Source organism: Rhinatrema bivittatum, chromosome 1, assembly GCF_901001135.1.
Source record: "Rhinatrema bivittatum chromosome 1, aRhiBiv1.1, whole genome shotgun sequence".
In the NCBI taxonomy this organism is placed as follows: domain Eukaryota; kingdom Metazoa; phylum Chordata; class Amphibia; order Gymnophiona; family Rhinatrematidae; genus Rhinatrema; species Rhinatrema bivittatum.
In genome coordinates, this window is record NC_042615.1 from 286,631,121 (window position 1) to 286,654,345 (window position 23,225).

Sequence of the window (23,225 nt, forward strand, 5' to 3'; positions counted from 1 at the left end):
AGGAGCAAATCTCCATACAAAAGTCAAATATCTCCCAAGCCAACCTAAAATATATTTTATTGCCATAGCAACAAAATGCCATGCCTTTGACCGTTGAAAAGGCAATTTTCAAACTGTCTGCACTGGGACGAGGTCACTTTGCACCAGTTTTCAATGTGGAAGTGCTAATGTGCTTTAGTTCTAAAACTTGCCTTAGGTATAAAAGACCTGTGGACATTTTGCACCCACTTTTGTGCAGATACTTTTTCTATTTTTTTTTTCCTCCCCTGACCTGAGAGCACCTCCTCTAAATTCAGCTATTATGTATGCGCGCATTGTGGAACAACGCACTTACTTTGACCCTCACCGAGGCAGGGCAGCTTCCGGAGAGCTAGTGTACGTGCGCAAATTGTTCCAATAACCCATATAAATGGCTTTGAAAACTGTCCTGAGCCCCAACAATTACCATACAATTCTCTGCCCTTTCCTGCTCTGTCTTTTGGGATAAGCTGGAGTCACAAGAGCTCTCTGTCGGGCTATCAGGAGCTTCCACTGTGATTCTCCTGCGTTCCCAGTACCAGTGAAAGACAGAGGAGCTCTTGTGCGTTTCAGACCATGGTGATCATGTTCAGCAGAGTCTAACCTGGGCATGCTGTAGCTTCCCAGAATCCTGCCCTCCCGTCCCTGCTCCACTGCCAACAATGATGCAATACAAGTTCCATAATGCTCTTTATTGAGTGGATAAAGCGGTCACAGCCACACAAGCATGAAGATAACGTACTGAAAGACTTTTTGCAAACTTAACATTAACCTTTATAACAGTCTGGCCAACACCCCCACTGGCAAATACTGTATGCTGTTATCCCCCCCTCCCCCCCCATTTGCTGCCGCTATCCTGGTGAGGCGGCAGCCCTTCCACCATCCTGCTTTGTGAATGCCGCCATGGCTACTGTAGTGCGCTGCCGCCTCACCAACCCCCCCTGGCCATCCATGCAGGCCAAGCCAATTTATTTACGCAAGGCCTCCATTTGTCCCCCCCCCCCCATACTGGCCACCCATCTCGGTCTGTGCCGTCCATTGCATATGTCCACAGCCCCCACCTGTTAATAGACTGACCCTGCTTCATGTGCCCCCCCGCCCCCTCCCCCTCCCCCCTCGAAGCTTCCCCGTATGCGTAATCTTTGGCGCCTGGACCTTCCCCCTCCCTCAAACACCAAAGCATCCTCTATGCGATGTTGAGGGCCCTGCTACTGTTATCTTAAAGCTGTAACAAAGTCCCGCCCCCAACCCCCATGCCCTGTAGTGCCGAGGGGTGGTGGGAGGGTTGCTCTCTTGTCCTCCATTAGAAAATGTGCTGCACCACCTCCCCTACCCGCTATTCCTTCTGAGCCTTTGCTGCTTCTCCCCTTCTCATTGGCTCCCAGCTTAGTTTTAAATCAGCCATGAGCTTATTGCCCACTTCCCCACCTTGGGCTGGCTGCTGCATGCCTGCCCAGTTATGAGGCCCCTTCCTCAATCGCCTGGGCCTCCGGTATAGATCACTTGTTGGCTGCTGAATTCCAATCAGAGCAGGCTACTATCTATTTTTTTTTCATTTGCTATACTCTGAAATTTGACTTTCCTTTATCTCAGTTTATTGCAGTGCCTTAAAAATACAAGCTATTGCGTAGGACAGAGATGAGTGCATGTGCCTTAACTGGTCAGAAGGTTTCTCTTAGGGCTCTGATCAAAAACTACTTTGTACATCCAGCAAACACAGGGTCGAAGGACAGAAGCAATGAGCATCACCTACTCTAGACAAACCCTCCAGAGGGGCTGTACTCAGGAGGCAGAAAACCTATGAGGGTTAAATTTAGGTTTACCCAAAGAAATATTTCAGATGGAATGGGATATCTTTTTGATAAGTTTTTTTGGCTCTTTGTACTGGCCAGATAAAAGGAGTATGTTACAAGTGTATTGAGTTAGTCCAGTAAAAAAGAGTATTATCTACAACTTCTTTGACCTTTATTTCTATAATGCTAAAAGTCTGGCTGGTTTCATTTTAGATCAGATAGCTATTCCCGATTTTGGCACTGGTGCTATGGAGAACTGGGGTCTCATCACCTACAGAGAGACCAACTTGCTCTATGACCGCAATGAATCTGCATCAATAAACAAACAGAGAGTCGCAGCTGTGGTTGCTCACGAACTTGTGCACCAGGTACCAACTTATTAAAGTTGATTTCTCGTTAAAGTACGGTCCTGCTGGGGATACATACATAATAAACAATAAAACTAATGAAACAATCACTGCTAAATGAGGTTTAAGTTTGCATTTAAACTCAAGGCTATAGTTAATAATTGATGTCACAAACCTGAACATAGCAGAGTAAAGAATTATAGAGCTCTTTTATTCCATATCCAGTTTAACCAAAATGATTTTGGTTAAAAATAGTGAGGTCGATTATTCAATAACCAGCATATTTAAAGACTTATCTGACTAAATTCTAGCCGGATAACTTGTTATCCGGCTAGAATTTAGGGGTGTTCTGGGGGTGGGTGGGAGGTGTTTCGGGGAGGAATGGAGTTAGCCGCTTAAGTTAACTTGCTAATTCCGATATTCGGCTAACTTTAAGAGAGCCGGGTATATTTAACAACACGACTGCGCTGCTGAATATACCCTGCTAGTTAGCTGAATATGTTTATCCTCATTTTTTTTTTCCTGAGGCATTCAGAAAATAATTTCACTGTCTCAGGAAGTGAAACATTGTCAAATCATGTTGGTGTAGGTTGGACTTTGTTCATTTAATGCTAATTACAGCAACCAGTGAGGCTGAATTAGTGCTCAGTTCAAGTTACTTATTGTACCAGTCACTTGCTGAGCCTGGTTTTGAGTTTGCCTATGTTTTTGGATTATTTGTGCTAAGTGATATAAGGAGAGGAAATATCTCCTCACCTTTACAAAAATTCATCAGGATATATTGTTTCTATGAGAAAAGATCATCTGGATTGTTAGATTTGCAGAAGGACTAATGAAATAAACTGGCAATATTCACAAAACTGGAGCATTTACACTTTGATGAGACAGATGTGCCCTGAAAGAAGGTTACAGAGAATACACAAACTTTTATGGCTGTCTGTGGATGCAAACATAGTAACATATAATAAATGATGGCAGATAAAGAGCAATAAACCCATCCTGTCTGTCTAGCTGGGATTCTTCTTCTGGTTTTCTACCATCATGTGAAGATTTGCACAAACATTTCTGTTAAGTAAATCAGCATCAGCTGTAGGGCCCCTTCTCCCAAATGTCTTCCAGTGCCCCCTCCACATCTGACCCAAGCAGTCCAAAATCCTCCTATAGTTGTAGTTTTATGCCACTGAAATGTACAGAATAGTAAGGCACATCAGTAGGCAAGGACTTTTCTTTGCAACAAACAAGCTAGGAGTCCAGGAGTTTGTTCATAAAGAAGATTATTACTGCAAATAGAAGACTGGGAGAAGCAGGTCCAGGATAACCATAGCAGCAGCAGCAGCATCCAATCTATAACAGCCATCAGACTTTCCCATCTTTTCCCAAACCATGCAGTGAGCACACTGAAACCATCAGAGAGCAGAATGGAAACCAGTGCCTGTTAGCATTAATGCTGCTCGGAGCAGTTTAAAAAAAACAAGCAGGCAGTATTTCCGTGCAGGTGCTCAGGACTGAAACTAGTTTGGTGGGCATCTTGGGTGATATGCACATTGAACATTTGTCTGTAGACCTGGGGATCTGCAAATGCTGTTTTCCTGTATTCACTAGGGGTGTGCATTCGTTTGCTACATATTGGCAATCCGCAACGTATATGCCATATTCATTGTATTCGTGGGGGTCATGAAACGTATAACGAACCCCAACAAATACAACGTAACACTAACGAATAGACCCCCACCCTCCTGACCCCCCCCCCCAAGACTTGCCAAAAGTCCCTGGTGGTCCAGCGGGGGTCCTGGAGCCATATCCTGCACTCAGGCAGTCAGCTGCCGGTAAGTAAGGGCAAAGGCTATCGGCGCCATTTTGAATACCGGCAGCTGATGGCCCGAGTGCAGGAGATCGCTCCAGGACCACCGCTGGACCACCAGGGACTTTTGGCAAGTTTTGGGGGGGATCAGGAGGGTGGGGGGGTTGTAGTTAATTAAATTTAAAGGGTTGGGATAAGGTTTTTTTTGGGAAATGAATACATATTTAACTAATGAACAGATCGGGGTCCCCCAAGAACAGATGCAACGGAATTGGGTCCCGACGAATATGAATACCAAATGGGACAAATCCGTCCCTGCTGCACATCCCTAGTATTCACCTCACTCTGGGCCACATGTACTAATTACTTTTCTCATAGACACAAAATTGGAAAAATCCTTTAGTACATATAGCACATTCTGACCAAACTTAACATCTATTGACTTTTATCTGATACGTTGATGACTTTGCATGCATCTGAAAGTTATTCTGAAATGTAACTGCTGTCAATGATGTTATTTACAATTTGTTTTGTTTTAAAAGGGAATCATTATAGAGAAGCATAACTGAATATGATTTAATAGTTGCACAGTTTGTTTTCTTTCTCTTTCATTGAGAAAGTAATGTTATTGAAATTCCTAGGTTTAATGTTAAACAGCTGCTTGACATCTAATTTTAGTCCTGTAGCAGCAATGGATATTGTAAGGTGGTGTGTTCTGATATAACTGGTGTTAACATTTATTTGCAAATTTCTAATTCTTGTAACTTCAGTGGTTTGGGAACATTGTGACCATGGACTGGTGGGATGACTTGTGGCTGAATGAAGGATTCGCCAGTTTCTTTGAATACGTGGGAGTAAATCATGCTCATCCAGACTGGAAAATGGTAATTCTTGATCTTTTTTCCATATGCATATGCACTGTAGATGTATTTTGCTCTGATATGAAGCACAACCAAATCTAGCTAGTTAGTATTTTAGAACACATGGTAAGAAGTAGTGCAAAATTACTATCAGTAAAGTGAAGGTGGTCTCCTCAACAAATTTGATCTTCTATTTTAATTTATTTATTTAATTTATATACCATTATTCTAGATTCAGATTACAGTGATTTACATAAAATGTTCATAAAATGGTAAAAACATACAATACATAATCATCATAAAAGAAAATAACAATTAACATATTCTCTGTCTCCATTTCCAAAAAATAAGAAAATCAAGCCATAATTATGGATATAAACATGTTTTTCTCTGAGGACAAGAAGGATGGTAGTCCTCACACGTGGGTGACATCATTAGGTGGAGCCCCGATGCGGAAAACTGATGTCATAGTTTCTAGAACCTTGACTAGACACACTAAGCATGCCCAGCATGCCCTATACCAGGTGTCCATGTGGGGGTCCCTGTCCAGTCTCTCATTTTCCGCGGAGCTATAAGCCTTGTAGTGTGAGTGGGCTCACTTTTGGCTGTTTTTGGCTTTGTGGTAAGCTTTCTATTTTCTCGCATTTTTCACAGTTTTTTCTTGTTGTTCTGTCACCAGGTCCCTCTTGATGCCTTCCTATAGTATTCCTAGATAGTGTTTTTGGTGATTCTGGTAAGTTTGCTTTCACAGTCGATTCCCTATGGCGGCAGTGCCTCGGTGCCCACCAGCCATCGTTTTCTGGTTTGTGCCCCTTTTGTTTCATCCCAACATGTCCACATCCAGTTTCCGGCGATGCACCCGGTGTCTGAGGACAAGCCCATCACTGATCCGCATGAGATATGTGACCTCTACCTGGGCACGTCACATTTATTTATTTATTTATTTAGGTTTTTTATATACCGGCATTCGAGACAGCAGTCACATCATGCTGGTTCACATAAAACAGGAGTGCGTAATAAACTTAAACTAGAACTATGGCACGGAAAGGCAGTTACATGTAACAGGGTGACTAGAATAAGCGGCAACCCCAGATGTCACATGACATCTGGGGTTGCCGCTTATGCACCCAGATGACCCCAAAGGGATGTCTATTTTGATTCAACAAGATGGAGTATCTCTTTGGGTCGAAGAAGTCTGAGGCAGTGTCAACATCGATGGACCCAGGAGCTGCACCAATGGATACCACACAATCTTCATTAGCAGGACCATCTGTTCTATCAGTGCTGCTGGTGGATAGGGGTGCCGGAGACCAACCACCATCAGGCTGAGGATGTCGGGTTCCTTGTCATCAGTCTCAGTACTGGATAAGGACCAGGTCGAGTATCGATGAATGGTTCCATGCTGCAATGAATGGCTCATGCTGCAATGCCCCCAAAGTGACCCAGCAGCAAGCCGTGCAAGTCCTCCATTAGAGCCGGGGGTCCACGACATTCTCCACCAGTTCTGATGCCATTCACTGCTCCACCTTGTGGGTCCAAAGATCTGGCCACCCCTCCTTCCTCCTAGTCAGTGTTGGCATTGGCAATGTTTGAGAAGGAGCTGGAGCGCCGAGTCCAGCTGGCGGTGGAGTGGGCACTGCAGGGCTTCGGTCCTGTGGTACCGATGGCATCAGACCCAGTGCTGCCTTTCCTCATACCACTGCTGGAGAAGCTCAATGTGCTCATCAGTACATTACTGACCCAGCTGGTGTCAGTTCCTGGGATATCATTTATGCCCTGTGGGGAACAGAGGCTTCCCCCTACAGATATGGTGGTCATTACCAGTTCCTCCAAGGAGGAAGCTCCTCCTGGGCTGGCAGAGACGCTGAGGTCTGAAGCCCTCAGTCTAGTTTTACTGGGGCCTGCACCTCTGGACAAAAGCCGAGCACCTAGGGCCCCATCCCCTGTAGCTTACAGTGAGGATGAGGATCCCTATGACCCCTGAGGGGATGATGCTTCAGAGTCCTCTACCTAGGGCTCCAAGAGTTTCCCATCAGAACCCCTCCTCCAGAGGAGTGAAGGAAGTCTCTGCCTGAGGACTTGGCCTTCACAGAGTTTATGAGGGTGATGGCAGAAACCATCTCATTTCAGTTGTTAATGGAGGAGGATGCCAGGCACAAAATGCTTGAGATCCTCCAGTTTGTGGAGCCTTCTAAGGAAATTGTGACAGTCCTGGTGCACGAGATCCTTAAGGAGCTTCTGCTGAGAATATGGGAACACCCCTCACAGTACCTCCTGTTAATAAGAAGGTGGATGGAGTCTACCTCGTTCAGAAGGCTGCCAGATTTGATTAGTGTCAGCCGCCCCCTCCAGTCGGTGGTGATCGAATCTGCTCTCGAGGGCCAAGCATTCTCAGACTCATTCCTTGTGCTCTCAGAGAAAGACCACAGAGCTATGGATGATCTTGGGAGGAAGGTGTTTCAAGGCACCATGCTCATTGCCCGCATTGCTGCCTACCAGCTCCCTTCAAGCTGTTTAATAAAGAACTACTGTGTTTTGTGCATTACAAGTCTAGCCCAGTGCTGTGGCTCCTCACGGGGCTCCTCCCCATGGCGTGGTCATCTCCCACAGCACCCAAGGATCCACCAAAACACAATTAACCATAACAGTGTATATGTGTGTGACTGAGAATCAGTGTGAGAGTGAGTGCTTGTGTGAGACTAAGAGAGAGGATAAAGTTGCAAGCAATGCCCCTGCCCCCCCCCCCCTCCCCTCACCTGGATATCAAATATTCCTAGGTATGGAGAGCAAAGCATTTTTATTTCATTACTTTTAATTATTTGGTCTTTGTGTCTGCTGTTTTATTAGTGTCTGAAAAATTTTTATTTTAATTTTTAATTAATGGATATTTCATTCATCAGCTGGTTTGAATTAATCAGAACTATTTATTAGTATGGTTTTACTGCTATTGATGTAATATTTCTTGATTTGTTTTATGAGGCTGGTAATGTTTTTCTTTTTCCATTCTTACACTGCATACACTCTCTCTGGCTTTTTGCAGTTTCCAGTTTTTGTCTGCATATTTCTAGTTATGCTTCTTTGTTAGGTGCGGGTCTAGAACATGTGATTGAGGTGAGGTATTCTATTGGCATTTAGTTTCTGTGTAGTGCTCTATAGCAGCCTGGCTTTTCCATTTTCCTAATAGGAGGTGTATTGGTTTTTAAGGCCTGGTGTAATATTTTAGTATTGTCTTTTTTTAGGCAAGGTAGTTATTATTTGAGTGCTGGAAGTTGGTGCTGTTTTGGTATGGGAGTTTTACTATTTATGAAATTTCTGTTCAGACAGAGTACTTATCTTTCCCTTAGTCATTCTTAAAAATAAAATTAATACTGGGCCTTTATTTTTTATTTCCTCCATGGATTGTAATGAGCAGTGTGACACACATGTGAGCATTGTCCATCAGATATATCACGATGGGAATAAGATTGAGAACCACTGATCTAAAGGACTCATATACTCAAATCAAGAACTTCCCCGTCACAAGAAGTATCTCCAATTTGTGGTGGGAAAACAGCACTTCCAGTACTGGGTGTTGCTGTTCGGGCTAGCATCAGCCCCACGAGTCGTCACAAAATGCCTGGTTGTTGTGGTGGTGCACCTCCTCAGGCTGGGGTGCATGTTTTCCCTTATCTGGATGATTAGCTGGCCAAGAGCACATCTAAGGCAGGAGCTGCCAGGTCAATGCACTTAACTATCCGGGTATTGGAGTCACTAGGGTTTGTCATCAACTACACGAAATCCCATCTCAGCCCACACTTCAATTGGATTTTATAGAAGTCCTGCTAGACACGGCTCAGGCCAAGGCCTTCCTGCTGTGTCAAAGGGCTGTCACCTTGATGACCATCACGACAGAGATTCAGCAGATCCAGCAGGTTTCAGCCTAGCACATGTTGAGGCTGTTGGGCCTCATAACCACAACCATCCATGTCAATCCCTTGGCGCACAGAGTCCAATAGACCTTGAGGTGGCAGAGGCGCCAGGCTACTCGGAGCCTCCAGCATGCATCCATGATTGCATCCATGTCACCCCGTCTCTCATTGTCCTGGTGGAGGGTACTTTCAGATCTGGAATGGGGGATCTCTTTTCGAAGTCCCCCTACCCAAATTGTCCTAACCATGGATGCGTCTACCTTGGGGTGGAGAGCTCATGTAAATGGGCTCAGCAGCCAGGGTCTCTGGTGTGCTCAGGAACGCTCTTGTAAAATCAACTTCCTGGAGCTTCGGGTGATCAGGTTTGCGCTATGGGCTTTCAGAGATCGGCTGTCCTGATCAGAACTGACAGTCAGGTAGCCATGTCGTATGTCAACAAGCAGGGAGGCAAGGGATCGTACCTCCTGTGTCAGGAAGCAGTCCAGATTTGGTCATGGGCCTTGTCTCACGGAATAGTATTCAGGGCAATGTACCTGGCCAGAACGGAGAACGTGGTAGCGGACAGGTTGAGTTGAGCCTTCAGACCCCACAAGTGGTCCCTGGACCATGGGGTAGTGAATCGGATATTCTGCCTCTGGGGGTGTCTGGACATAGATCTGTTTGCGTCCCCTTGCAAAAGGAATGTGCCTCGGTTCTGCTCCCTGTACAGATCAGATGGCAAACCAGCCTCGAATGCCTTTGCCCATCATTGGGGCAAGGGTCTTCTGTATGTGTATCCTCCAATTCCCTTAGTGGTAAAAAGTCTCTTGAAGCTTCGCAAGGACAAGGGGACTATGATCCTTATAGTCCCTCATTGGCTGAGACAGGTCTGATTTCCAAACCTACGGGAGTTGTCCATCCAGAGGCCAATCAGTCTGGGGACTTCCCAAGATCTCATCATGCAAGATTGAGCCAAGTTGCAGCATCCCAATTTCGAGGCCCTGTCACTCACAGCTTGATGTTGAGGTTAATCCTGCAACCGCTCGATCTCTGAGGATATGTCTCGGGTCCTGGTGGCTTCTAGAAAGTCCTATGGACTGAAGTGGAGGAAGTTTTCCATGTGATGTCAGCAGAAGGCTTTTCTCCTACCTCACACAAAAACTGCTTGACTACCTCCTACACCTATCGGAGGCTAGCTTAAAAACCAACTCTGTTAAGAGTTCATCTCAGTGTAATTGGTGCATACCACCAAGATATAGATGGTATTCCTATCTCTGTACAGCCTATAATTGTACAATTCATGCAAGGCCTGCTTCAATTGAAGTATCCCCAAGGCCTCCTGCTGTGTCTTGGTGCTAGCTCAGCTGATGAAAGCTCCTTTCGAGCCGCTACACACCTGAAGTACCTAACCTGGAAGGTCATATTTTTGTGGTGGTCATTTCAGTGTGCAGGGTCAGTGAACTCCAGGCTTTAGTAATTTGTCCCCTTACACCAAGTTTTATCATGGCAGGGTGGTCTTGCATATGTTCCTGCCTAAGGTGGTGATGGACTTCCATCTTAACCAATCAGTCGTCCTTCCAACATTCTTTCCCAGGCTCCATTTGCACTTAAGAAAACAAGCACTGCACATTTTGGACCGCAACCGAGCCTTAGCCTTCTACTTGAAGTAGACACAAGCCCATAGACAGTCCACCCAACTTTTTATTTCTTTTGATAGGAATAGATTGGTTGTTGCCATTGCCAAACAGACACTATCCAATTGGATAGTGGGGTACATCTTCTTCTGTTAATCCCATTCTGTCAGAGCCATGGCAGCATTGGTGGCCCACTTGTGAGCAGTTCCCATGGAGGAGATCTGCAAGACTGTGATATGAAGCTCTATCCAGAACATTCACATCTCATTATTTTCTGGATAGGGGATTGCCAATGCAACAGTAGGTTTGGCCAGTCCCTCCTTCATAACCTGTTTGAGGTGTAGAACCCAACTCTCCCCACCTAGGGCCCATGTTAAGGTTCAGGCTGTCTCCTCTTCTGTTACCAACAGCATTGTTGTTATTGTGCCCGTTGGCACCTGGTTGGGTGTCTATTGGTCCCCTTTTGTGCTGGGAAGCAGCCTGTAGCTAGGAATTCACCTACATGTGAGGACTACCATCTTGCTTGTCTTCAGAGAAAGCAGAGTTGCTTACCTGTAACAGGTGTTCTCCGAGGTTAGCAGGATGTTAGTACTCACAAAACCCACCCACCACCCCGCAGGGTTGTGTTTCTCCTATTTTTTTCATTTATATATAATTCTGTGTTATAAGACTGGAGAGGGACCCTGCATGGATGCATGGTATAGGGCATGCTGGCCATGCTCAGCGTACCTAGTCAAAGTTCTAGAAACTTTGAAATGTTTTCCACATCAGGGCTCCATCTGATGATGTCACCCACATGTGAGGACTAACATTCTGCTGTCCTCAGAGAACACCAGTTACAGGTAAACAACTCTGCTTTCTCCAAATACCAGCTCATATTTGGCAACCAATTATAATTTATTCTTCAGGTAATATCAAATACCATTTTAAATAGCCATGTTTTCAGCTCTTTTTTTTTTCTTTTAATTTTTTATATTTATTTGTAATCAGAGCTCTTCTGGTACGGTATTCCATAATTTAGGCCCATTTACTGATATAGCTTTATCCCTAACTTCACTTAAATGAGCACTTTGAATTGACGGAATATTTAGTAAACCTTTGTTAGTTAACCTGAGAGCTCTTTTTGGTGTATGGAAATGCAGGGCTGCTTCTATCCAGCCAGATTCTTTATTGTTGACAGTTTTGTGAACGATGCATAATGTTTTACATTGAATGACATTTTATTGGTAACCAGTGTAATGACATCAAAACTAGAGTGATATGATCATATTTTTTACTTCCTGTAAGGACTCATGTTGTAGCATTTTGTGACATTTGCAATGATCTCGATGTATGTGAAGGTAATCTTAATCATAGTGAATTACAGTAATCTGTTTGAGAAAATCAAAGTCTGTAATATCATACAGAAGTCATTTAGCTCTAGCAAGTGTTTCAAACGATGCAGGAGGTGCAGTTTATTGTATCCAAACTTGATTGTAATATTTGTTTCCACATATTCAAATTATTGTCTAATATTACAAATAGATCACATACCTGTTCATTTATTTTAATTTTGTGTAATCCTCTTGTAAAATACAATGGATTGTCCAACAGTTTTTCAGTTTAGCCATATTATTTCTGGGTTTTTTTGAGTATTCAACACCAGTCTGATAAGGGATATAAATCTTTGATTGCTGCCATATAAATGCTGAAATTTTTAAGTGCATGCTCAATGGAATCGTCAACTGGTATAAAAAAAACTGTATGTCGTCAGCACAGATATGAAAATGTAGTCCAAGATCAGAAAGTAGTTTGCATAATGGGAAAAAATATAAATTAAACACAGTAGCTGATAGTGATAACCTTTGTGGGGCACCTGTGTTCATATTCTTGATATCAGATAATTTTCTATTTTTACTTGTTATGTTTTTTAATAATGAATTAAAACCATTTTAGTAACCTTCCAGAAATGCCAATTTTGTTCAATCTATGTGATAGTTATATGGTCCACAGTATCAAATGCTGCAGAAAGATAAAATAAAATGAGTTTGAAAGATTGTCCTGTATCAAAGCCTCAAAGCATTGTATCAGTCATGGATAGTAAAAGGTTTTCCGCATTATGTTTTTTTCTGAAGCCACATTATTATCTTCTTTTTTATTTTTATTTTTTATTTATGCCATTTTAAAACATTTTTTCAAGAATTACATCTTGATTGACAACAGTAAGTTTACATAGAAAAATCCAATAATTAAGAAATCAGGATTCAATATTAAATTCTTTTCTTACATTTATAGTCCACAATAAGAACATAAGAACATAAGAAAATGCCATACTGGGTCAGACCAAGGGTCCATCAAGCCCAGCATCCTGTTTCCAACAGTGGCCAATCCAGGCCATAAGAACCTGGCAAGTACCCAAAAACTAAGTCTATTCCATGTTACCATTGCTAATGGCAGTGGCTATTCTCTAAGTGAACTTAATAGTAGGGATGTGAATCGTTTTTGAACGATTAAAATTATCGTCAGATAATTTTAAAATCGTCCAAAATCGTTAGAGTGCACGATACAATACAAATGCCCACGATTTATCGTCAGGGGCATTTGTATTGTATCGTTAAATAGGGGGCGGGAAAACCGGCACACCAAAAAAACCCTAACACCCACCCCGAACCTTTAAGACAAACCCCCACCCTCCCGAACCCCCCCCAATATGTTTTAAATGACCTGGGGTCCAGTGGGAGGGTCCCGGCGCGATGTCCCGCTCTCTGGCCACACCAAAAAAACCCTAACACCCACCCCGAACCTTTAAAACAAACCCCCACCCTCCCGAATCCCCCCAAAATGTTTTAAATGACCTGGGGTCCAGTGGGAGGGTCCTGGCGCGATCCCGGCGCGATGTCCCACTCCTGCTGTGAAGAGAAATGGCGCCGGTGGCCCTTTGCCCTTATCATGTGACAGGGCAAAGGTAGCGCCAGCGCCATTTTGATTCCTAGCTCCCGACGTCACGCGTCCAGGAGATCGCTCCCGGACCCCCGCTGGACCCCAGGGACTTTTGGCCAGCTTGGGGGGGGCCTCCTGACCCCCACAAGACTTGCCAAAAGTCCAGCGGGGGGTCCGGGAGCGACCTCCTGCACGCGGGCCGTATTGCCAATCTTCAAAATGGCGCCGGCGCTACCTTTGCCCTCACTATGTCATACAGGCGTTGTGAGGACAGGTGGAAGTGGGGGCCAACCATACTGCGGAAGGTGCAGGGAATGGTTCGACCACAGTGGGACCACGTCCTCTGGAAGGGAAAAGGAAATTATTATCTTCTATAGATTTAGAGAGTTGTGATTGCACTACTTTTTTCTATTTTTGATACTAATGGTAATGAAGATATGGGCCTGAAATTATTGAAATCATTTCTGTCTGAACAATTTGCTTTGAAGATTGATTTAACTGATGCACACTTTAATGTTATTGGGAGGTCTCCATCTGATGATATCAAATTCACTATTTTTGTTAAATCTTGAATAATTGATTCAGAGATTGCTTTCATAAATTTAATGGGAATAGCATCTAAAGGATGTAATACTGGATTCATTTTTTATTTAATTTGTTGTAACTCTGTCTGTGACATCGGTTCAAATTCTGACCATGTAACTGTGCCAAAAATATGTAAAGGAGTTTTCTGGTTAGTAATTTGAGTGAGACTATTGGTGAGACTTGTGATTTTGTCATTACATAAGCAAACTCATTCTCACAGGACAAGCAGGATGGTAGTCCTCACATATGGGTGACATCATCAGGGTGGAGCCCAATCACGGAATACTTTTGTCAGTTTCTAGAACTTTGACTGGCACCTACTGTGCATGCCCAGCATGGCACCACTACTGCATCCATCAGGGGTCTCCCTTCAGTCTCTTTTTTCCTCGCAGCGGTAGCCATGCGGGTTAAGGAGCTCTTCAGAGATTCCTGACAGGAGTTTTTCCTCACAGAACTTTTAAAAAAATTTCAAAAAATGTCTACCCCACAGGGGTCCCCTTATCGATATCTTTGCTCCGCGGTCGAATGGTAAGATTTTACCTAGTTGTGGTCGATTCCCGTCAAGTTTTTCCCTTGTGGCCTACTGGCCATTGACCGCACCGCGGCTAAATTTTGTCAAGGACATGGCATCGGGTTTCCGTCAGTGCCCCGACTGCACTCGAACAATGTTCATCACTGACCCTCACACGGTCTGTGTGATGTGTTTGGGGTCTGACCATGATGTCCTTACTTGCACCAAATGTGCCCAAATGACATCAAAAAGTCACAAAGCTCGGCTGGAAAAGATGGAACTTCTCTTTTAGTCAAAAACCCCGATTCCATCAATAGCTTCGACGTCGTCTGAACCAGTGCCGTCTACTTCGCGCCAGCACTGGGAAACCGCTGCTGCCCGACTGGCTTTGTTGACTCCACGGGTATCGACCCCCTATGTTCCTCCTCAGGAAAAAGACCAAGGAGAACATCAAGAAAAACATCATCACTGCCATCGTAAAGCTCAGGCCACCGATTCAGACAAGCCCTCAGCATAGACATCGTATGAGCCACTGACAAAGAAATCCCATACATAAAAGGCCCCATCTTCTTCTGTTTCTTCCCCCACCTGGTCAACTGCTGGGAGCCAAGACTCCACTTTCACCGGTGGACCCTCCGATTATGCCAGTGCTGCCTCCTACTCCGGAACCGGGTTTCCATGCCCCAGGTTTCTGTAAGGAATTGGATTGGATGATCCAAGAGGCCATCTGTAAAGCACTCCAGGGATTCAAACCTCCATCGATGCCGGTGCCTATTCCTCAACCAATCCGATTCCCATGGCGCTTGCACCGCTATTGGCAAGAATGGATGCGTTAATCGGTGCCCTTCCACCGATGGATCCAAGGGAACCGATGTCCCTGATTCCTTCTTCACCGATACCCTTGTCATCAGAAGAAGAAGAAGAAACACTGATCTCCATTTTGCCCTCCGGAGTGCTGCCATCGACACAGCCATAGATGTCGCCGATTCCATCGGTGCCTCCCTCAATGCCTCCATCGATGCCTTCAGTTCCACCTCCGAGGCCATCGATGCCCAGGCCTTCCGGATTAACACCGTTCCTCCCATCTGATGAACATATGGGAGCTGGTGATGAGCCTTACGATCCTTGGACTGATGATTCGTCCCAGGATACTGATGATGTGCCTTCACAGCCCTCTCCTCCTGATGAAAGGAAGCGTTCTCCTCCAGAGGACTTGTCCTTTATCAACTTTGTAAAGGAAATGTCTGAAACGGTTCCATTCCAGCTTCAGACTGAAGAGGACTCTAGGCATCAGATGCTGGAGCTTCTCCTGTTTCTTGATGCTCCTAAGGAAATCGTGTCTATCCCTATTCATGAAATCCTCTTGGATCTTTTACAGAGAAATTGGGAGCATCCTGGCTCTGTGGCACCTGTCAACCGTAAGGCAGATGCCACCTACCTAGTTCAGTCAGCCCCTAGTTTCCAGAGAACTCAATTAGATCATCACTCAGTGGTTGTGGAGTCAGCCCAGAAAAAGGCACAACGCTCTAAACCTCATTCTTCCATTCCTCCAGGAAAAGAACAAAAATTCCTGGATGCATTCGGAAGGCGTGTATTCCATGGCTCAATGCTCATCTCTCTCATTGCCTCCTAGCAATTGTACATGACCCAATACAACAGGGCCCTGTTCACGAAGATTCAGGATTTTGCTGAAGCCTTACTTCTGCTATTCCAGGACCAGCTTCATGCCCTAGCACAAAAAGGCCTAGATGCTGGAAAACATGAAGTACAGTCTGCATATGACATCTTCGACTCCGCCTCCAGAGTATCGGCGGCAGGAATTAGTGCGATAAGATGGGCCTGGCTAAAGTCCTCAGACCTCAGACCAGTGGTGCAGGACAGGTTAGCGGACATGCCATGTGCTGGGGATAATCTTTTTGGAGAAAAGATTCAAGAAGCAGTGGTTAAGCTCAAGGACCACCAAGAGACTTTGCGCCAGCTCTCCTTACTGCCTTCTGATCTCTCTTCCAAAAGATCTTTCAGGAGAGACTCCAAGAGGCAAGTCTACCGACAAAGGAGATATTGTCCCCCGGCGTCCAGGGGTTGGCCTTCTAAACCTTACCAAAAGGGCCAATCCAGGCAGCCTCGGGTTCAAAAATCACAGCCAGCCCCTCAACAAGGTCCAGCGTCTGGTTTTTGTCTCCTTCCTAGAGAACAGTACCCAGCCTCCGTTTCCGGCTGTTCCCATCGGAGGCCGGTTGTGCCACTTCTCCAGTCTTTGGCATGCAGTCACCACGGATCAGTGGGTACTTGCTGTCATAAGTCAAGGTTACCATCTCAACTTTCTCTCTGTTCCACCGGATTCCCCACCTCGGCTGACGTGGGGAACATCCGACCACTCACCACTCCTGGAACAGGAGGCTCCCTCCTCCTCCAGTCCCGAGCAATAGAACTAATTCCCCTCCCCCAACAGGGGCTGGCATTCTATTCCTGGTATTTCCTGATACCAAAAAAGTCAGGTGGTGTTCATCCAATACTGGATCTTCGCACCTTAAACAAATACTTACAGACAGAAAAGTTCAGGCTAAAGTCCTCAGACCTCAGACCAGTGGTGCAGGACAGGTTAGCGGACTTGCCATGTGCTGGGGATAATCTTTTTGGAGAAAAGATTCAAGAAGCAGTGGTTAAGCTCAAGGACCACCAAGAGACTCTGCGCCAGCTCTCCTTACTGCCCGACCCTGTCAGAAAATCTATGTTGGACAGACAAAATTGGCTATTAAAACTAGGATTATCCAGCACAAAAACTGTATTAGGACAAAGCGCTTAGAATCACCATTGGTGAAACATTGGGTTGAACAGAATCATGTTGTGGAGGATTTGCGGTTTTTTGCCATTCAAAAAGTTGTCCTGCCAAGAGGGGGAGATGTGTCTTTAATGCTTCGAAGGTTGGAGCAGAAACTTATATATCATTGGTGCACAGTTATCCCGGCAGGTCTAAATATTACAATAGAATGGGAAGATGGCGCCATTTTTGAGTGGCAGCCAAAATGGCGCCGATGGCCCGAGAGCGGAAGATCGGTCCCTGCGCCCCCACTGGACCACCAGGTACTCGTAAAAAGGTTTTGGGGGGGGGGGGGGTGGGGGGGGGGGGGGGAAGGTAAGGGGTCAATTTTAAAGGGTCGGGCCTCACTAAAAAAAAAAATTTACGATGTGAATCGGAACCGATTCCGATTCACATCTCCACCGATCAGATTTTTTTCTCCCTCTAGCCGAACCCGATCGTTAAGACGATCGGGCACATGATTCACATCCCTAGTTATTATCATTTGGAGCGATGACGAGGAGTTCTGTTTTGGACGTATTAAGAACCAGATTGAGACTGGAAAGAAGGAGGTTGATGGAGTGAAGGCAGCTGTTCCAGAAGTTTAGGGTGCTAGAGATGGGATCCGTGATGGGGATTAGGATCTGCACGTCGTCAGCGTATATATAGTGGGTAAGGTTGAGGCTTTTAAGTAATTGGCAAAGGGGGAGCAGATAGATACTAAACAGGGTAGGGGATAGCAAAGAACCCTGGGGTACTTCTTGATTGGAAGGGACAGGGTGGGATACTTTATCATTTATTCTGACTTTGTAGTGCCTGTTGTTGAGGAAGGATTTAAACCAGATGAGTGCAGAGCCAGTGATGCCAATTTCCTTCAGACGGTTGATGAGGATTGTATGGTTAACTGTGTCAAATGCTGCAGAAATGTCGAGAAGAGCTAGAAGGTAGGATTGGCCTTTGTCAAGACCCATCAGGATGTTGTCTGTTAGCGAGAGTAGGAGAGATTCCGTGTTTAAGCGTTTCCGGAAGCCGAATTGAGAAGGGTAGAGAATATTATGGGAGTTAAGGTAATCTGTGAGTCTGTTGTTGACCAATTTTTCCATTATTTTGGCTATGAAAGGTAAGTTGGCAATGGGGCGGAAGTTTACGGGGTTGGCTGGATCCAGGTTGGGTTTTTTTTAGTAGGGGTTTCAGAGAAGCAGTTTTTAATGAGTCTGGGACAGATCCTTGAGTGAGGGAGCAATTGATGTCTGCCAGTGGTTTGGCTATGGTGTTAGGGATGGTAAGAAAGAGTTTGGTAGGTATTTGGTCTGTTGGATGTGCCGAAGGCTTCATTTTCTTGATTATAGATTCGATTTCCAGGGAGGATGTGAGTTCAAATGATTCTAGTGTCGGTTTATGGATAGCTGGGGAAGGGTTTTGTCCAGGTGTGTGTTTCCTTATAACATGCCATATTGGGTCAGACCAAGGGTCCATCAAGCCCAGTATCCTGTTTCCAGCAGTGGCCAATCCAAGTCACAAGTACCTGGCAAGTACCCAAACATTAGATAGATCACAAGCTACTATTGCTTATTAATTACCGTAATAGTAGTTTATGGATTTTTCCTTTTAAACCCAGTTGCAGGTAAACCATTCCTCCTCCTGCGAATTCAAAACAATCTCAGGGCACCTGGATATTAAACGTTCCCAGGTATGCAGAGCAAATCATTATTTTATCCTTATATTTCATTATTGGGTCCTTGTGTCTAGTCTTTTGAAATATTTTATTGGAATCTAGAAATTTTTGATATGAGTTTTAAATTATTAGGTATTCCATTCATCAGCTGTTTGAAATAAACTGTTCTTTTTATTATTATGGTTTTACTGCTATTGATTTTATATTTCTTGATTTGTTTTGAGGACTGGTGATGTTTCTCTTTCCTTTGTTGCACTGCATACAGAATCTCTGGCTTGTTGCGGTTTCCATTTATGCTTTATGGTCTCTTTATTCTTTGTTAGGTGAGGGTCTGCACATGTGATGAAGGTGAGGTATTCTGCTGGCGTGTAATTTCTGTGTAGGGCTCTATTGCAGCCTGGCTTGGTCTGCTTTCCTAATATTTTCAGTGTTGATTTTTCTTAGATAAGGTGGTTACTGTTTGAGTGCTGGAAATTGGTATTTTGGTATGGGATGTTTACTATTTATGCAATTTCTGTTCAGAGTACTTATCTTTCCCTTGTGTCATTCTTAAAAATAAAAATAATACTGGACCTTTCTTTTTTTTATTTCCGCCATGAATTGTAATGAGTGTGTCACACATCTGAGCGTGGTCTGTCAGGTGTGTCACAATGAGAAAAAGGTTGAGAACCACTGCTCTAGGTGATAGTTTAGTTCGCCTAATGGAAGCTCCAGCCCCGTGCACACAACTTTACCTAGATAAATCTGCTGCTTGCCGGCTCTGTGAATATTGACCTGTAGGTCTCAGACAGACAGAGAGCAGGCAGATGGACATGACCTAGCCATGAAGTCTCATTTTCAACGCTTATTTATGTCTAACTCTCAAATATCACATTTCATCAAAATTGATTCACTGGTTCTCACTGGCATGACCTACTCAAAGTTTCATTTTGAACTTGTCTTTATTTATACTTCTCAAATATCAAATTTAATCAACATCAGTTCACCTGTTTCTCCGCTGATACTAGGTCACGGCCAGGCAGACAGACACAACCTGCCCATACAGCATCTTTTATTTCTCTTTGATAAAATGGCACTGCCTAATACCTAGTCCTAATACCAAAGTACTATCCAGTATGAACATCTAATAACAAGATCAATTTTTACTTTAATGGTCTCATTTGTAGGCACATTACGTTACTGTGCAATCATGCTAAGGCACTTGCAAACACCACACTTTGTACCGGGACATTAGATAATGTGCTAACGTGCATCAAATGTGGGTGTCATCCCTAATGCCCTTTAGTACATAGCCCCCTATATAATGAGCTGGCCAATCTGCATAGAATACTCTCTCCTAAATGAAAAGAAACTTCTTGCAGAATTAAAACAAAAAAACAAAAAACTCCCTCAAAAGATGCCCAAGTGGCATTGAAAACTCATGTGCCATGACATCATTTTTGTTGGTCCAAGAAAAGGTATATTACCACCTACAAAGAGAGAGTGTGTTTTTTTGGTTAAAGCACTAGGCTAAGAGGGAAACCAGGCTTCAAACCCTGCTTCTTCCACTGGCACCACTTAGGACCTTGGGCAAGTCACTTTATCTCCAGCTGCCTAAGGTGTCAACTTCAAAGTGTATTTTAAAAGCTGGGCGTGTGCCAAAATCGGGAGATGTGCATGCATGTCGTACATGCACATGTCCACTATTTTATGAGCCAACCACAGGCACACACAAGTCCCAATATGCGAATATCTCACATTAGGCAAAAGAGAGGGTGGAATGTGGGCAGGGCTGGGCATTCCAGGGCGGGGCCAAGAGATGTGCGTGCAAGTACCTACGCACACCCAGGTACACTTGAGCATAAAGTTATTTCTGCTATGGAGCAGGTGTTAAGTATCAATAAAATGATCTCCAGGTATCTCTGAGGTGTTTGAAGGATCTGAGTTAACAGAGGGGAGTACAGGCTAAGAACCAAGGCAGTTGGCGGACCGAGCTGTAGACTGGAAAACTGGTAGATGAACTTGCAAAACCGTTAATGGCAGTGATGTGCACCTGTTATAAATTCCCTCACTTGCACAGCTCATGCCTGACATTATGTGGTTGTGCATGCCCACTTGTAAAATTAGGAGCACACATACATGCACGAAGGCTATTTTATAAAATACGCACATGTGTGCACGCAGGATATAAAATTTTCATATATTTGGCTGCACGCCCACACATACTCACATATATATATCTGCCCATTTGAAAGTTAGTCTTAGATTGTAAACTCTTTTGGGTGAGGAAATATTGTACCTGAATATTTATCTCCATTGTACAGTGTGGCACATGTCAAGTAAGGCTCAAACAATGATAAGTAGTACTATAAAGATTCCAGTCTTCTCCAGGACCAATTAAACTACTAAATCTGTTGGAAGGTGAACCCTTGGACAGAGACCTGCAGAAGGAGCCCCCTGCAGGTCCTCATCATGGGCAGGTGGTATTAGATGATCCGGAGACCCAACTGGACCTTCACCAATATCAGCCCTCATTTCCCGCAGGTTGAGTCCTTGGGTACCGGGGCCGGCTGGACTTAGGCACAGGTCTCTGGGCAATGAATCCAAGGATGACGATAGGCGAGGTGAAGTCCAGAAGACGGGCCGAAGATCGGGGCAGGCAGCAAACAGATGGGTCCAAGAGGAGGCCAGAGGCCAAGGCGGACAGTGAAGAGAGCGAAGTCCGGGAAACAGGGAGATGATCAGGGCAGGCAGCAGACAAGCAGAAGTCAGAATAACGTACTGCGGTCAAGCCAGAGGGTTGGTCCAAAGAACAAGAGCGCAGAGTCAGGAACAGGAATACAGGGCCAGGAGTGGGAACGTGGAGCAACTCGCTACTCAGAGGAGTTTGACCTGTTGCTGAGGCAAGAGTTAGCAGCAGGGGCTTTCCCTAAATAGTCCCAGGGGTGACATCATCATCTGGGGCCGCGGGGAAGCTTTCCTGCTGTGGCCCCTTTAAATCAAGAAGGAAACCTTGTGCCGCACCTAGGGATATCTGTGCAGTGGCTTAGGCTCCCCACTGTGCTGAGAGGAAGTGGCGGTGGTGGCTCTCCAATACAGCAAAGAGACCGGGACATGGTTGGGTTGGCGAGGAGTGAGAGAGGCTGTTTGCGTGCGGCCAGCTGTCGTAATAAATCTCTGTAAAATGAGAAATTGATATCACTTTGAAAAGTGGGGTAAAGTCCATGAGTAAAAAGTCCCTGTGGGAGGGAACAAGATGGCTGCTCTGATCTACCTCTCCTCGGAGCTCTTTGAACAGTATGGTTTCTTTATGCTTTTTCTTTTTTTCTATTTTTTTTGAGATGGGCAAGTACAAGGGGAAACAGATGTCCCTGACATACCCAAGTCCACTGTACAGGGTCTGATGGACAAGCATTTGTGCGTGCAAGAGTAATGTCAACCAAGCATTTTGGTGGGCAGAGCGCAGATGGAGACATCGATGGATCTAGGAGCATCACTGACCTCCTGCACTCTGTCCCCCTCCCCCCCAAGCTACCTCTGAAGACTCAGCATTCATTGGCTTCTCCTGTGTCTGCTTTGCTGAAGCAGTATTTGGAGGGGATGGAGGTAGCTTTAGTAGAACTCTAGATGCTGGTTTGCAGGGACAGTACTCACTAATGTTACCCAGTCTGAGGACTTTGTCCCTAAGTAGGGCACACCAGATGTTGGTAGGAGTTCAGCCAAGATCAGTCTGGGTTTTTCTCTAGTGTGGTTCCTTCTCCTTTTGCACAGGACAGTCAGATGAATCCAGAACAAGTGGTTATGCACCTCTACCAGCAGATGGAGACGGAGCAAACTGACGTCACAGATATCTCGGCAGTGACATCAGCCTACCAGTATTTGCTTCAAAAGCAACTATGTACAAACTAACAAATCTTGATTAAAATAGATAATCATTGCAATACTCAGCCAAAGGCAGCATTACGCTCAGACAAGAATGTAATAACACTAGTCTAGGGAATGGAGTAACACTTACCAGTAATCCCTGTAACAAGTAGGCACACAGGAGGATCATTATGCTATCGTTCGGCAGCCAAGGGAGGGAAGCTGTCTTAAAGAAAAGGAAATTATCAGGTAAATAGAAATTTCTCATTTCTTAGCATCTGGTCAGATGAATCCAGAACAAATGGGATGTACCCAAGCTATTCCTGAATAGGGCGGGAGGCTGCCCGCAGTCCAGTCAAAACCACACATGCAAAGGACATGTCCTCCTGGGCTTGAACATCCAGATGATAATACCTGGAAGAGGTGTGTAAGGAGGACCATGTCGCATGTCGCACCTGGGTGGTATTGCAATCAATGTGTTCTCAAATAATGCTTTAATCTGTAGCACATTTTGGCAAACCACGCAATGGCTGCATCTAAATTGTCCCGAAC

The 23,225-nt window shown here is 44.8% G+C and overlaps 1 protein-coding gene across 1 annotated transcript in view; it reads left to right on the top strand.

Annotated features, from left to right (window-relative positions):
• Positions 1–23,225, top strand: part of ENPEP (glutamyl aminopeptidase) — a 144,739-nt gene that overhangs the window by 45,666 nt on the left and 75,848 nt on the right. Inside the window, exons 5-6 of the mRNA XM_029596150.1 lie at positions 2,025–2,179; positions 4,730–4,843. Of these exons, the coding sequence (XP_029452010.1) occupies positions 2,025–2,179; positions 4,730–4,843 (269 nt within the window). The remainder of the gene's footprint in view (positions 1–2,024; positions 2,180–4,729; positions 4,844–23,225) is intronic.